This window comes from Nanorana parkeri, unplaced genomic scaffold (assembly GCF_000935625.1).
Source record: "Nanorana parkeri isolate BGI_ZX_2015 unplaced genomic scaffold, ASM93562v1 scaffold1240, whole genome shotgun sequence".
Taxonomy (NCBI): Eukaryota; Metazoa; Chordata; class Amphibia; order Anura; family Dicroglossidae; genus Nanorana; species Nanorana parkeri.
In genome coordinates, this window is record NW_017307508.1 from 333,154 (window position 1) to 346,106 (window position 12,953).

Below are 12,953 nucleotides of genomic sequence, written 5' to 3' on the forward strand. Positions count from 1 at the left end.
CGCCACTCTTATTAAAGTGAGACTTGATGTAAGCTGGACAATAGAACAGATGGGATTAAAAAGAATGAAAAATGAATAACAAAAATAGGGAAAGCTGGCATATTTTGTAACCTTTTGCCAAGAATGTCTATGTCTATTGAGGCAACGTCCAGGCATACATACTGCAATGCATGCCAAGAATGCAAGTCATTAACTGAATTGTACTGCTCTCCACTAGACTTCATGTCCCCAGCTATCAAAACACAGCACTCGAAAAAACCTCTAATTGTCAGCTAAAACTGCCAAGACCACATGATAGGTGGACAAGCCTTTCCTTCCCCCATAAACCCTTTCACTTTTCAATGAGCTCTATAGAATGCTACAGTATTCCATGGTCATGTAAACAAAGCTAAATTTATAATAAAGCACACGGTATAATTACAGGAAAATATATAGACATAAAATATACATACTTGGTTAACTGAACAAGCTCAAATTCCATCAACCTCTTTGCTTCCAACAACGTATTTATTTCCTGCTTCAACTGTTTCTCTGATCCCTTCAAATTATCAGCTTCAAACGCATGCACCTTCAGTTCATTCTGTGTCATTGTCCTCCTCTTAGTCTCTTGTTCGAGTTGCAGTGTCAGCTGCTTCACCTGCAAAGAACAAACTCGAGGATCACTTCCACCATAATATACTAGACTCATGGTAATTTCTACTCTAGCGTTGTTGAACCATCATGTTGTTCAAGCCCAAGGTTTGTTTAAAATAAGAAGTGAATGAAGCCATGACGAGCAGTGACGCCCTAGAGATTAAAAGCTTTCACCAATTTCCAGTGCTCAAACATGGAAGATGACATTCACCTGGATGCTGTGAGTTACTGCATTTCATGGATTGCTCCTTGCCCTGTCAAATAGAATTGACCGAGATCTGCTATTGAACTTGGCTTCTTGTTCTTCTCATCTGTCCAATGTATAAATCAACCCTGACACCCACATCTTCTTTGAGAAGTTAAATATTTGCTGTACATAAGGTGAGTGGCCATGTAATTTAGTCATTTTTGACAATTTCAACACTGCCTATGCTGCTGTTACACAGGCCATCATATACATAGCTAAAACCAGAAGGCTATGCATGTTTAAGTGACACTAAACCCAGGAGTTAAACCTAAAAGATGCATGCAAGTACTTTAACTACTAACAAAAAAGTATCTTGTGTATCACTCTGCTGTAGATCCTCAAATCATCTCTGAATTGGTGCTGACACTGTCCTTCTGGAGGGTGGCTACCTTTGCTCCCCATGGTCCCTGTGTGTTGTAAAGTAGCCACCCCTCCAAGCTCATCCCGTGATGGATTACAATCTCTCGTTTAGTTTACTAAAAGGTACTTGAATACATCTTTAAGATCTAACTCCTGAGTTGAGTGTCACTTTAATGTACCGTGTAAAAGGTATATGACACAGGTTTACTCCTTTTATGAGGACGATTAGGGAAACATGGAACATAAGCAGAACTCTTAATCATGACAACGGCATCCTGCGATTGCTTGGTATGGCCAGCAGCACCCCTGTTAACCCATTTTCATCCATTCATCTGCTATGCTGCAAACAGCCATGGTTACCTCATCCTCCAGCCTCTCTTTTTGCTGAACAAGGTGCTCTATTTTTTGATGTGCTTGTTTGAGATCAAAATCCAGCATTGAACACTGTTTCTCTATTTCCACTCTTCGGTTCTCCGCTTTTTCCTTCGCTGCCCTTTCTGCTTTCACTTTCATTTCCATCTCTAAAATGAATCAGGCAACAAAAATATTGCTAACATGAGGATTACTTCAGAGTAGTTTATTTAACTATGGAGCATATAGAAAAGAAATCTCTACAGCTGTAAATGTTGATTCAAGATCAATACATTAATACTAACCACTGACAAAAAGGAGAAAAAAATTGGATTTGCCATAATTTAAGAGCAACAGATTAGAAGTGTAGTTACATAGTATTCGAGGTTGAATAAAGACACAGGTCCATCAAGTTCAACCCATTGTGTATGATGCATGTGATACTGCATGTGTATGTGTGATCATGTTCTTAAAGTGACATTAAACCCTCAGATTTTTTAACATAAATCAATACTGTAATGTGTGCCTTACTGTAATCCATGGTAGTTTCCCTTCTCTTTGGTGCTCTTCCTTTTAAATCTGTATCCGTTCTCATGCTGGGCAGAACTTCTGTTTTGCAGCAGACTGTCTTGTCTCAGGAATGGATATATGGTGTCTGTGTATAGGTGTGTATAGGTTTGTATAGGTTTGTAACCTGAGCCAGCACTACAGGAAGAGGCCCTGAGCTGCAAAGGGAAGTTCTCCCCCAGCATGAGAACAGATACAGATTTAAAAGGAAGAGCAGCAAAGAGAAGGGAAACTACCATGGATTACAGTAAGGCACACATTACAGTATTGGTTTATGTTAAAAAATCTGAGGGTTTAATGTCACTTTAAGTGTACCTGTACCCCTGTATGATATGGTCACTGAGGAAATCGTCCAAACGTTTTTTAAATGATTCAACTCTCCCAGCTGAAATCAGGGCTTGCGGCAGCGAGTTCCAGACCCTAGCCGCTCTAACTGAGAAGAACCCCCTACGCCTCTTGTGCTGTAAACTTTACTTATTTCTTCAGGAGAACACTACTGTTATTTCAAGCATGCACTTCACAATATAACTACTCATTATCTAGGCTCATTTAAATATAGGAAAAAGAAAAAAGAAAGCATTTAGGAAAATAAGAAAATCAAGTCTGTATTCAATGGGAAGAACAGAATCTACTGGTCATTTTCCTATAGCCTGGTTTTGGATAGAGTGGGGAAATATTAGAACTCCTGCCAGATTTTACTATCGTTAGAGAGATTCCTTCATTTCCTGTATGCTAAAAAGGTTGCACCCAGGACAGGAAGAAAAGAGAAATCTTCCTAACAGCCACACAGATACAAGTAAAAATGCTTAATTAAGTGGGGGGAAAGCTAGAACCTTTGGCAGCTTTTGATCTCATGATGATGATGACCATTTCCCTATGCAGATTTTCCTTCACTTGCTGTCTAGTAAAAAAAAAAAAAAGGAACCCCAGAACAGAAAATGAGGGGGGGGGGGGTCTCTCTAACAGATTGCTGGCTAGCAGTATCACTAGCCAAGGGTTCTAACCTTTCCCCTTTCTATACAACATTGACTATAGATATACTTTAAGAGGAAGCTATACTTGCAGCAATTCTCAGGGTGTCACTGGGAGGGAAAGTGATGGAAAATTTTCACAACATTGACAAAGAAAGGGGAAAAAAAGTACTACAATGGCTTGGCTGGAGTTCCACTTTAAGAGTAACAGATATTGTAAAGTATGAAATTGTTATAAATGAGAACAATTCCCATATAAAGACTGCAGTCATGGTCATATTATTGTGGTTAATTAACAGTCAATGGGACTCACCACACATAGCTACTGACTTTTCCTCTTCAAATGACTGGTGCTTGTCACTCAGTCGTGCTTTTGTCACCTTATGTTCATTACTTTCTTGGTCCAACTGTTGCTGCAAAGTTTTCAGTTGGTAGTTCAGCTCAATTTCTAAATTATTTTTTTCCTGTTAAAAAAAAAAAAGCACAAATTTACAAGATTATTCCTCATAAATTGTATTCCTAATTTACCATTTAGAAATTACTGAAATCCTGACCTTGAGCAACCAAAACTAACTGGCCAGTTAATACACTTTGTCTGGAACCCCCCGTAAACTAAGCATTTTTCTCAGTCTTTCCAACAGCTATTTACAGCAAGTCTGACCATTTAGATACAATGGTTCTCTGAAGGGTTCTGAATATTTAAAGTGACACTAAACTAAATCTAAACTAAAGTTAAATCTTAGACATACATTCAAGTACCTTAAAAATTAAAAGAAATGTATCTTATTTGTGTATCACTCGACTGTAGATCCTCAACTAATCTCTGAATTGGTGCTGACACGGTCCTTCCTTCTGGAGAGTGGCTACTTTTGTTCCCCATGGTCCCTGTGTGTGTTGAAAAGTAGCCACCGCTCCAAGCTCACTCCTGTGATAGACTACAATCTCAATATAAATTAGTTATCTAAACATGAGATTGTAGTCCATCACAGGAGGGAGCTTGGAGCGGTGGCTAATGTACAACACACACAGGGACCATGGGGAACAAAAGTAGCCACCCTCCAGACAAAAAAAGACAGTGTCAGCACCAATTCAGAGACGATTTGAGGATCTTCATCTACATAGTAAATAGTTAAGGTACTTGAATGCATTTTTAAGATTTAACTTCTGACTTTAGTGTCACTTTAACTGCAGGTGGTACTTTAGAGTGTATTGAAGAACTGGAACTCAAAGCCCCAGCTGAAGCTAATAGTTGAAGGAGCAAAAGATCCAATTATGTTATCAAAATCTGCGGTCTCAAGAGAGTGGTTTCCACTGAAAATAGAAATCCTCAATAATCCATTGGCAAAAAAAAACAAACCCCAATAACAAAATGGAAAAATAATGTGATTGTGATTTGATTAAAGGAGAACTATGAGGTGAGTGATTTCCACTCATTCTCATAGTTTGAGCCGACCTGTAACAATGAAACTGTCACACGTTCACTTTATAGATTGGGAAGTGGGCAGTGGGCGAACACATACCGTCACTCGCTCACTTCCTGATAATTTCCCTGCAGAGAGGGGTGACTGTCAGTCACCGCTCCCTGCAGGGATTCTCCTCTCCTCTCTCCAGCAGGGGCAGGCACAGCTGGCTCTGCCTCAAGATAGGCAGTGCCCGCTGTCAATCAGCCAGCTGAGTGGATCTCAACAGTATTGTCAGGATCCGTCCCGGCTGTGGCCCTCTGAGTATAAAGCGAGTAATAGCCTCCACCACCACCACCTCTGCGATTCTCCAGCGGGGGCGGGCACAGCTGGCTTTGCCTCTAGATGGGCAGAGTCCGCTGTCAATCAGCCAGCTGGGTGGATCTCGACAGTATTGTAGGGATTATCATGTCATTAAGTAACACACCTAAGACACATGACTGGATAAGAGTACACTTGACAATGTACCAATAATGCTAAAAAAGACTGTTACCAATGTAAAAAAATAAGGCACAGAAAATCATCAAGTATTTAAAATGCTTACGTGCAGTATGTTTTAATTTCCATAAATGATTTATTGACTTATATTGTGCCTTTGAACTTGCTAGAAAATGTGACCTCTTCAGGAGGTGTTATTGCCTTAGCTACAGCCCTCTCCTTTCAAGTATATAATTACTGTCTCTGCTGGCCTGAACCCTCTGCCTCACGTCACCTCCCTACATAGCCTTTTATGCAGCTGACGGGGGAGCAGCGGAGATGAATACTATAGAGTATCATTTCAGTGACAGTTCTGAGCTTGCTGGAACTACTGCCACTACTGGCAGCACCAACCATCCCACTTTGGAGGGCTCTCTAGTACCTGACTAAAAGTCACATTTAGGTATTTTACAGGAGTTTGTTTTTTTAGCAACTTTATTTCTTTTCAGCAATTTTATTTGTTGTTTGTTGCTTAGAACTGTTATTCAAACGTGCAGTAATCTTATGTTAAAAATTTTATTTGTGCACTGGAGGGCAGAAAAATTAGGGAACGCATCACTTCAAACAACCTACTTTTTCAGAATGGTTTAAGAGATCCAATGCCTCTTTCCTGTTCAACTCTGCCCTTTCAAGGTTGTGTTTGAGATGTTTCAGCTCTTCTTGTAGCGATGTCATTCGAACTGTTTCAAAAGAAGAAAATTATTTAAAATTACATGAAAGCATCTTTTCAAACAACATTAAAAGCATACTTGTAAAAATGACTCTTAATATTCTCTAATTACGGTCAGTATCGTAAACATTACCATATTATGATCACATGCTATTTAAAGCCTGCCAGTATCGAAAATAATAATGTATACGTGCAAAGCTGTCAATCATTTAAACAATTTTTGCCTTTCAGTTGTTAGTTGCGAGTGTGCAGAGTTAGGAAATGCTTTGGCAACCGCCGACATGAAATGATTCATCTCCGTTTGTATGTTTTGGTTCTCATGACAACATACCAGAAACTGAGGAACACCAGTACACAATTTTATGACTATCAGAGCCTACCAATCACTCTTCAGTTATTAGCCCACATACACTAATTATACTTTTCAGCAGGTCTTGTTTACTATGAAAAATAAAGTTTCGATATTTTATTCTTCCCTTAAAGTGCCAGTCACAAAAATTAGTAATAATAATTATAGGAGAAAAGAAGGTTCTCCTAAAATAGAAGCGATATTGGGGGGAATTTATCATAGCAATTGCGAGTGTTTGAACTTGCACGGAATATATTTGATGCACTTTGCACCAGATTTATATTGTTAGTGTAATGTTGTTCATAAATGAGGTTTAATAGACTCCAGGAAAGAAGACTCGTAACTCCAGGCAAAAAGCTTAGGTCTCGTTCACACCTAGGCGTATTGCATATGAGCATCTGTCGCGTGACCATCGCGCGTTTCCGAAGGCTACTTGCCTGTATCCCAATGGAAACGCGCAACAAACCGGCCCAAAGTAGTACCTGTACCTTTCCAATCGTGGGCCGTTTTGTAGCGCGTTAGGGACGGGCGGAAATACGCCAAGGTGGGAACGAGACCATTGAATATAATGGGATTTATATTTTTGAGCGTTTTGTAGAGCGTTCGTCGAGCGTAGAACGTGCTACAAAACGTTCAGGTGTGAACGAGGGCTAACTGTCGCTTCTTGAAGAAGTGGTCATGAGGACTTCTTACGCTGTGATTGTTTTGTTAGGTGATGCTCCAGTTTCAGACAGCAGCAGGACAAGTGCAGATGAAAACAGGTGCAAAAAAAACGTGCAAAACAAAACGTGCAAAAAAAACCATGCAAAAAAACCATGCAATTGAAAAAGTAGTGCAAACTCATGTCAAAACAGGCGCACATATTATAAGACAGATTTGAAGATAAAAAAAAAAAAAATATCCAAGAGGCTAAAATTGTTGCAATTGCTTTGATAAATTCCCTCCATTGTATTTACCCTGTCCCTCAACTCATGCCACCAATCATCACTCTCTTTAAGATTGGAAATGTTGGATTCCTAGATCCCTGTTAAATGCCGTGGTTCCTTCCAGCGGCCCTACATCATTACAGGACACAGTAGGGACATGATGGCCAGCAGAAGGAATTACAGCGCTGGGCAGGGGACCAGAGATCCAAAAACCTAAAAGTGTTTTGGAGAGGATTCTCCAGGCAAGGTAGAGAGCGAAACTGGCGGCATTGGGTGGTAGTACAGACAAGTAAAATCTCTCCCCTTTATAGTGGAAACATCTTTTCCACTTTTTATTTTGCAACAGGATCCCCCTTTAACAGCTCTATAAAATACATTTTAAAATATCTGCAATTCTAGTCATTACAATGCAGCACTCCTATTAAAACAGCACAAATGCAGAAAGCATGTGATTAGCTGCCAACTAGCCTTTGATTATCGGTTATTGTGAAACACTAGTGGTTATTATAAGCTATTAAATATCTGCTTAATAGCAGTGGACGATACAAACAAATCTATGTCGTGCAGCTGAAAAAAGCAGATTTACCAAACAGATCAAGTTAAAGGTTAAAGAAAGAAAGTCATCAGTTGTAAGGCCACTTCTCGAATGAGGCCAGATTTGGGCACAATATTAGGAGAGGATTCAAAGGTGGAGAACCAAAATAGAGTAAATTGGTAAAAAAAAAAAAAGAATCTTTCTAGAGATAAAGGTTGGAAAAAACTAGGTATGTGCAATTTATACCTTCATCGGAAGCATTATATAGTCTGTACGTGCATGCGTGTGTGTGTGTATATATATATTTTGTTTTTTTACCTTGCAGGTCCCCAATCAATTCGGACCCCTGATTTCTGTCCCTTCTCTCAGAGTCTAAGGCCGCCTGTAACTGGAAGAAATCCTTTTCCACCTGTAACTTGGCACTTTCCAACAGTCGACATCTATCCTGCAGTTCCCGGTTTAGTGCTTCTAGTTGTGCAATAGTCTTGGTCATCTCATTTTGACTCTTTCTCAGCCTTGCAGCTGTGTCCGACTCCGCTCTTAGGAAGTCATTGGCTTCATCCAACTGGAAAATAACAAAAAAAAATTTTTTAACTATACAAAAACATATTACACCAGAAGGTTTTACTGAATTAATGTGTTCACAATGCTGATGAAATGTGTTAAATTCCTAAACATGGCAAAGGGAAATTGCATAATATTAGTGAGTACAGATTTTTAGTCCTCTTAGGGCCCATTTAAAGCACTCTGCTGCGGTAACACATTACATGCGTTGGAGCACTGTGGTACCATCCATTGTGAATTGTATCCCAACACACCTGTGTTGCAGCGTACCACAAGGTGCAGTAAAGCACTACTATGAATTGTGGTACTGCAAATGCGATTTTTGGCCCACTGGTGTGTCCAGCAGATCAATTAAATAAATTAGCAATGTTAATGTGCAATAAACACACTGCAACGGACCACCCTGGTGTGAACATGTCCTTACTAATTTGTATGACAACAATTTCTACTTGTATTATAGAAGCTGTGCCCAAAAAAGGCAAGCAGAGTACAAAGAATTAGACGGCCTGCACGGGGGACAGTGGAGCCAGGGGTAGCTGGTGGTAGTGGTGGGGAACACTTCGCTGCACGATACAAGCGATTGGGCGGCTGTATAGCCACTAAATCGCTTGCATATAAACAGCCATCGCCGGCTGTTTACAACAGTACCGAGAACTGCAGCAGCAGCTGTGTTCTTGGTAAAAATGCTTCAGGAGCCTGAAGTGGTTAAATAAGCACTCGATGAGTAAAATGTACTCATCCCAATACTTGGAGCCCGCATGTGACACTGCATATTTCACATGCCGGCTCTATAGATCATAAGCTGAGCGATCGCGAACCACTGATCGCTCAGCTCACAGTCGTCTCCCTGCAGAGAACAATGACTGTCAGTCAACACTCAGCACAGGGATTCATCCTCCCTTTTCTGTTCCTCCAGCACTTATTAGAGGAAAGGACAGGGGAGGAGGCGGGCACAGCTGGCTCTGCATCTAGAAATGCAGAGCCAGCTGTCAATCAGGCAGCGAGATATTATTGTCAGGATCTTTCCCGGCAGCAACAATTTCGGCAAATAGTGGTCAGTAGCCTGCTAGATACTGACTTTGGGTCACAGGAGTACATTAATAAATGTACTCCTGTGACCCAAAAGAGGACTAAAGACAACAAAAAGTTTTGGCTTTAGTTCTCTATTAAAGAGCAATGACAAATGTTACAAAGTTAGGCTTGCAATGCACAGAAAAATATGGGTATTCCTAAAACTGTGTATAGCCAGCTTAACAAATGAATAAGTACTTTACTAAACAAATCTGCAAACCGCTCTTCTTTAAAAAACAAAAAAACACCAGTTTAAAGAACAGGAATTAGTAAAACATGTACCTGCTTTTGTAGTTGTGTTATTTTTTCATTTGTGATGTGAGAAGTCTGGTTAACTTTCTTGAGATCCTCAAGCTGGTCTTTTAAAGTAGACACTGTACAAATAAAAGAAAAAATATGGTTAAAGGGTCAGGTTATTGTCAGACTACATCAATTAGACTCCATTTTCCAGCAAGTGCCACCAGTTATTGTTTACATGCCCATGACCAAGTTAAAGCTGGGCAATTCAGGGCAAAGAAAACAAAACCAAGATTCAAGTGATTCTTTGTAAGCGAGAGCAACAGCGGAGAGCAACGCTGTATGACAGGAAAGAGAATTCTGGCCTTTACCAGGCAGATTATATACAAAAAGCACCTAATTAATGATACTCAGTTGTGTCAGTGTATTAAAAGTGGCTACATAGATAGATGGATATTATGTAATAAAGATAGCCTGCTCTTCTCAAAAGCTCAGGAAGGGGCGTCATCAGCAACTTAAAGACAAAAGTATAGAAAAGTGCACTGGCATAGTGCAGTAGTTCAATTTATTAAGAAATATCAAAAAAACAATTGCACTATTGGGGCTGACAAAGGGATTGAGATTCCCCAAAATTCAATCCTAGCTACGTTAACCTTGTGTGGACATCTGAACCGTCAGATCGATCTCTAGGGGGAAACAGAGGGGACAGGTGCTGCCTCCTTTTTGGAAACATGACTATTTCTCTCCATAGCCAATTCCACTCGAGCTATGGAAAACCCCAGCTAGTTCATAGGAGACAGGATTCGCCGCATACCCCTTTGCATTTTTGTTGCCACATAAAGATCTACACTTGTGAGTGCAATTGTTTTTATTTGATAGTTCTTAAGAAATGGAACTACTATGGCAGGGCACTCTTCTATACTTTTGTTTTTTAGTGCCTTTAACCAGGCTGCTAACAAATGCAAAAAAGCCAGCTAGCACATTTTAACTTCTATATGGTTACCTAAATGGTTTCAATCCCAGATGTATACTACATTACACAACCTGCAAATGGCCTGTGAATGGCTCTGAGTGGGTCATCATAGGGGCATACTTTGGACTTAAGTGTGCCATGGTGAGTCATTGATTGGTGGGTGGTCCCAAAGGACATGGTAAAACGTGGAACCTCTTTGGGAATGTCCAACATCACCTTCCTTTTGCAGCTCTGGCCATTCGGTCATAGGACATCTTAAAGCTGCAAACGCAGTCAGTGCTGGAAGACTCCCCTCTGCCAAATTCTGTGTTTGCAGGTCTGAATGGGGAGTAGGAAGCTACACTATGATGAAAAGGTTCATGGACCCCTGTAGTATATGGCCAAAGAAATGGTTTGATGAGTTTGGTATGGAGGACATGGAGTGGACTACACAGAGCCCTGACCTCAACCCTACTGATTCACTGTTCCAAAATTCACTGTTTGGGGTGAATTTGATTGCCGATTGTGAGCCAGGTCTTCTCAGCCAACATCAGTAACTTTCTAAGGTTAGTTCAGTACTAAAAGAAAAGTCCCCAAGATCTTGTAGTGATGATGGGAGATTTGGACCACTGCGTAAAGTCTTCTCCAACACATCCCAAATATTCTCAACGGGGTTAAGGTCTGGACTCTGTGGTGGCCAAACCATGTGTGACAATGATGTCACGTGTTCCCTAAACCACTCTTTCACAATTTGAAAACTGGCATTGTCATCTTGGAATATGTCCATCTGTAATGCTAAATGTGCCATTCATTAATTGCAAGCTGGGTAGGTTACATCATTCTTCCAATTCTAGGCATAAGAACGAAGGATTCTCAAAAAATGCGAGTGATATTAAATTATACCAGGCCTTGTAACGTAAGCTTTGAACAATGCAGAGTTTCAGAAAAAATATGAAAAATCTATGGGTGAAAAAGAAAACATCATTTTCTATGTTATTAGGCATTTACTATTAGGTTACCATAGCGGGTTGGCAGTGTTGAATTGTGGCTACAAACCAAGCATATGATCCATCAACAGAAAGCATGTACAGTATCTCCACAAGCAAAGTTCATGATGTCTTCCTTCTATGCCAGTTTCTTATAGGTATGATTTAATCATTTCAAACACACAGTTGTAATCAAGCAAAATAAATCACAGCACTGCGAAACAGATATTGTGTAATCTCGTCATCAAATCATTCATGCAAGACCTTTAAAAAGTAACATGGACTAAAATCAATCATTACTCAAACCAACATGACTGTTTGAACCCTGACTTTCTAACTAGTAATCAAGGCCACATGGTTACACAGACCGCACATCACTCACATTAACCTGCTCCTCACCAATACAGAACTTGCATTCCTAAAACTTTCAATGTCTCCAGTAATTAGATCACTGCAAGAGACATTCCTGAAATGAGATCTAATTGGTAACTTGCCTTCATTTTCCACATTCTTCCTCTTCTCACTCTCTTGTTCTGCCTTTCTTTGGTGTTCATTCAATCGGTGTTGAAGCATCATTTTTTCCTTCTCAATCTGAGACACGACCGATTCCAAGTTTTTTCTTTGATTGCCCTAAGGTTATAAACCATGAATGATTAGACCTTACACAAAGTATTTTTAGCTGGCAATAACATAATTCTAACAATCAGGTACATGACAATTCTAAGCAGCTCATTCAGCCAGAACAAGAAAATGAATGTAATTATAGAACCTAGGAAAGGTTCATCCAAGCAAGGTGCCATCCATTTTGACCCCATGATCCTACAAGGAATTTCCTGGCAGAACAGAGCACTGCCAAAACCACAAATTAAGCCAAGTAGAATTTAACCACCTTCGTACCATGGTATTGTAAGATATAAAAAAGAAAGTCAGATTGGCTTTTACCTTGTGATCACTGTGAACCAATAACAGCCATCACACGTGTAAACATTGAGTGTTTACAATCATTTTGCCCCTTCACAACAGAGGAAGCTCTTCTTCCTCCACTGTGAATGGGCTGAAAGTTTGTAAACCTGGCAGGAAGCAGGGTGCTGCAGATGAAAGATGGAGGGGTTCTAAAGTGCAAATGACTGATTGTGGGATTTTTTTAATTTATTTTTTAAGGTGGTGGGGCGGAGCGTGGTTTAACCCTGTAGCTGCCAAAACAATGTTTTCTTTGGCACACAAGTTGAAATGCACATTTTAGACTATTACTTCAAATCCCTCAGAATTACAGTATATATTTTCTGAAAGCAGAAACCTTTTAAAATTAAATGGGAGTAGTTGCAATTTATTATGTCACACTAGTGTAATGAAACGGTTAATCATACCCGAATTTGCAGTTCAAAATGTATGTTTTTTTAATGCAACAATAGATAGATAGGATAGATAGGATAGATAGGATAGATGTTAACGAGATAGGGGGGCACTTAAAGGTGATTGGGCAATTTAGAGCCCACCCTCACTTCAGTGTAAAGCGGACAGTCGGCATTACACTTGCAAGCAGCCACTACAGCACAAGTCTGCTTGCAAGTGTATTCCCATCATTGTTGTGATGTTT

General features: G+C 40.0%; 1 protein-coding gene across 1 annotated transcript in view; it reads right to left on the minus strand.

Annotated features, from left to right (window-relative positions):
* ROCK1 (Rho associated coiled-coil containing protein kinase 1) overlaps window positions 1–12,953 on the minus strand; it is a 104,313-nt gene that overhangs the window by 21,443 nt on the left and 69,917 nt on the right. The window contains exons 14-20 of the mRNA XM_018568759.1: window positions 11,851–11,986; window positions 9,464–9,555; window positions 7,865–8,111; window positions 5,640–5,746; window positions 3,443–3,593; window positions 1,601–1,761; window positions 453–637 (exon numbers count right to left, since the gene is read on the minus strand). Of these exons, the coding sequence (XP_018424261.1) occupies window positions 453–637; window positions 1,601–1,761; window positions 3,443–3,593; window positions 5,640–5,746; window positions 7,865–8,111; window positions 9,464–9,555; window positions 11,851–11,986 (1,079 nt within the window). The remainder of the gene's footprint in view (window positions 1–452; window positions 638–1,600; window positions 1,762–3,442; window positions 3,594–5,639; window positions 5,747–7,864; window positions 8,112–9,463; window positions 9,556–11,850; window positions 11,987–12,953) is intronic.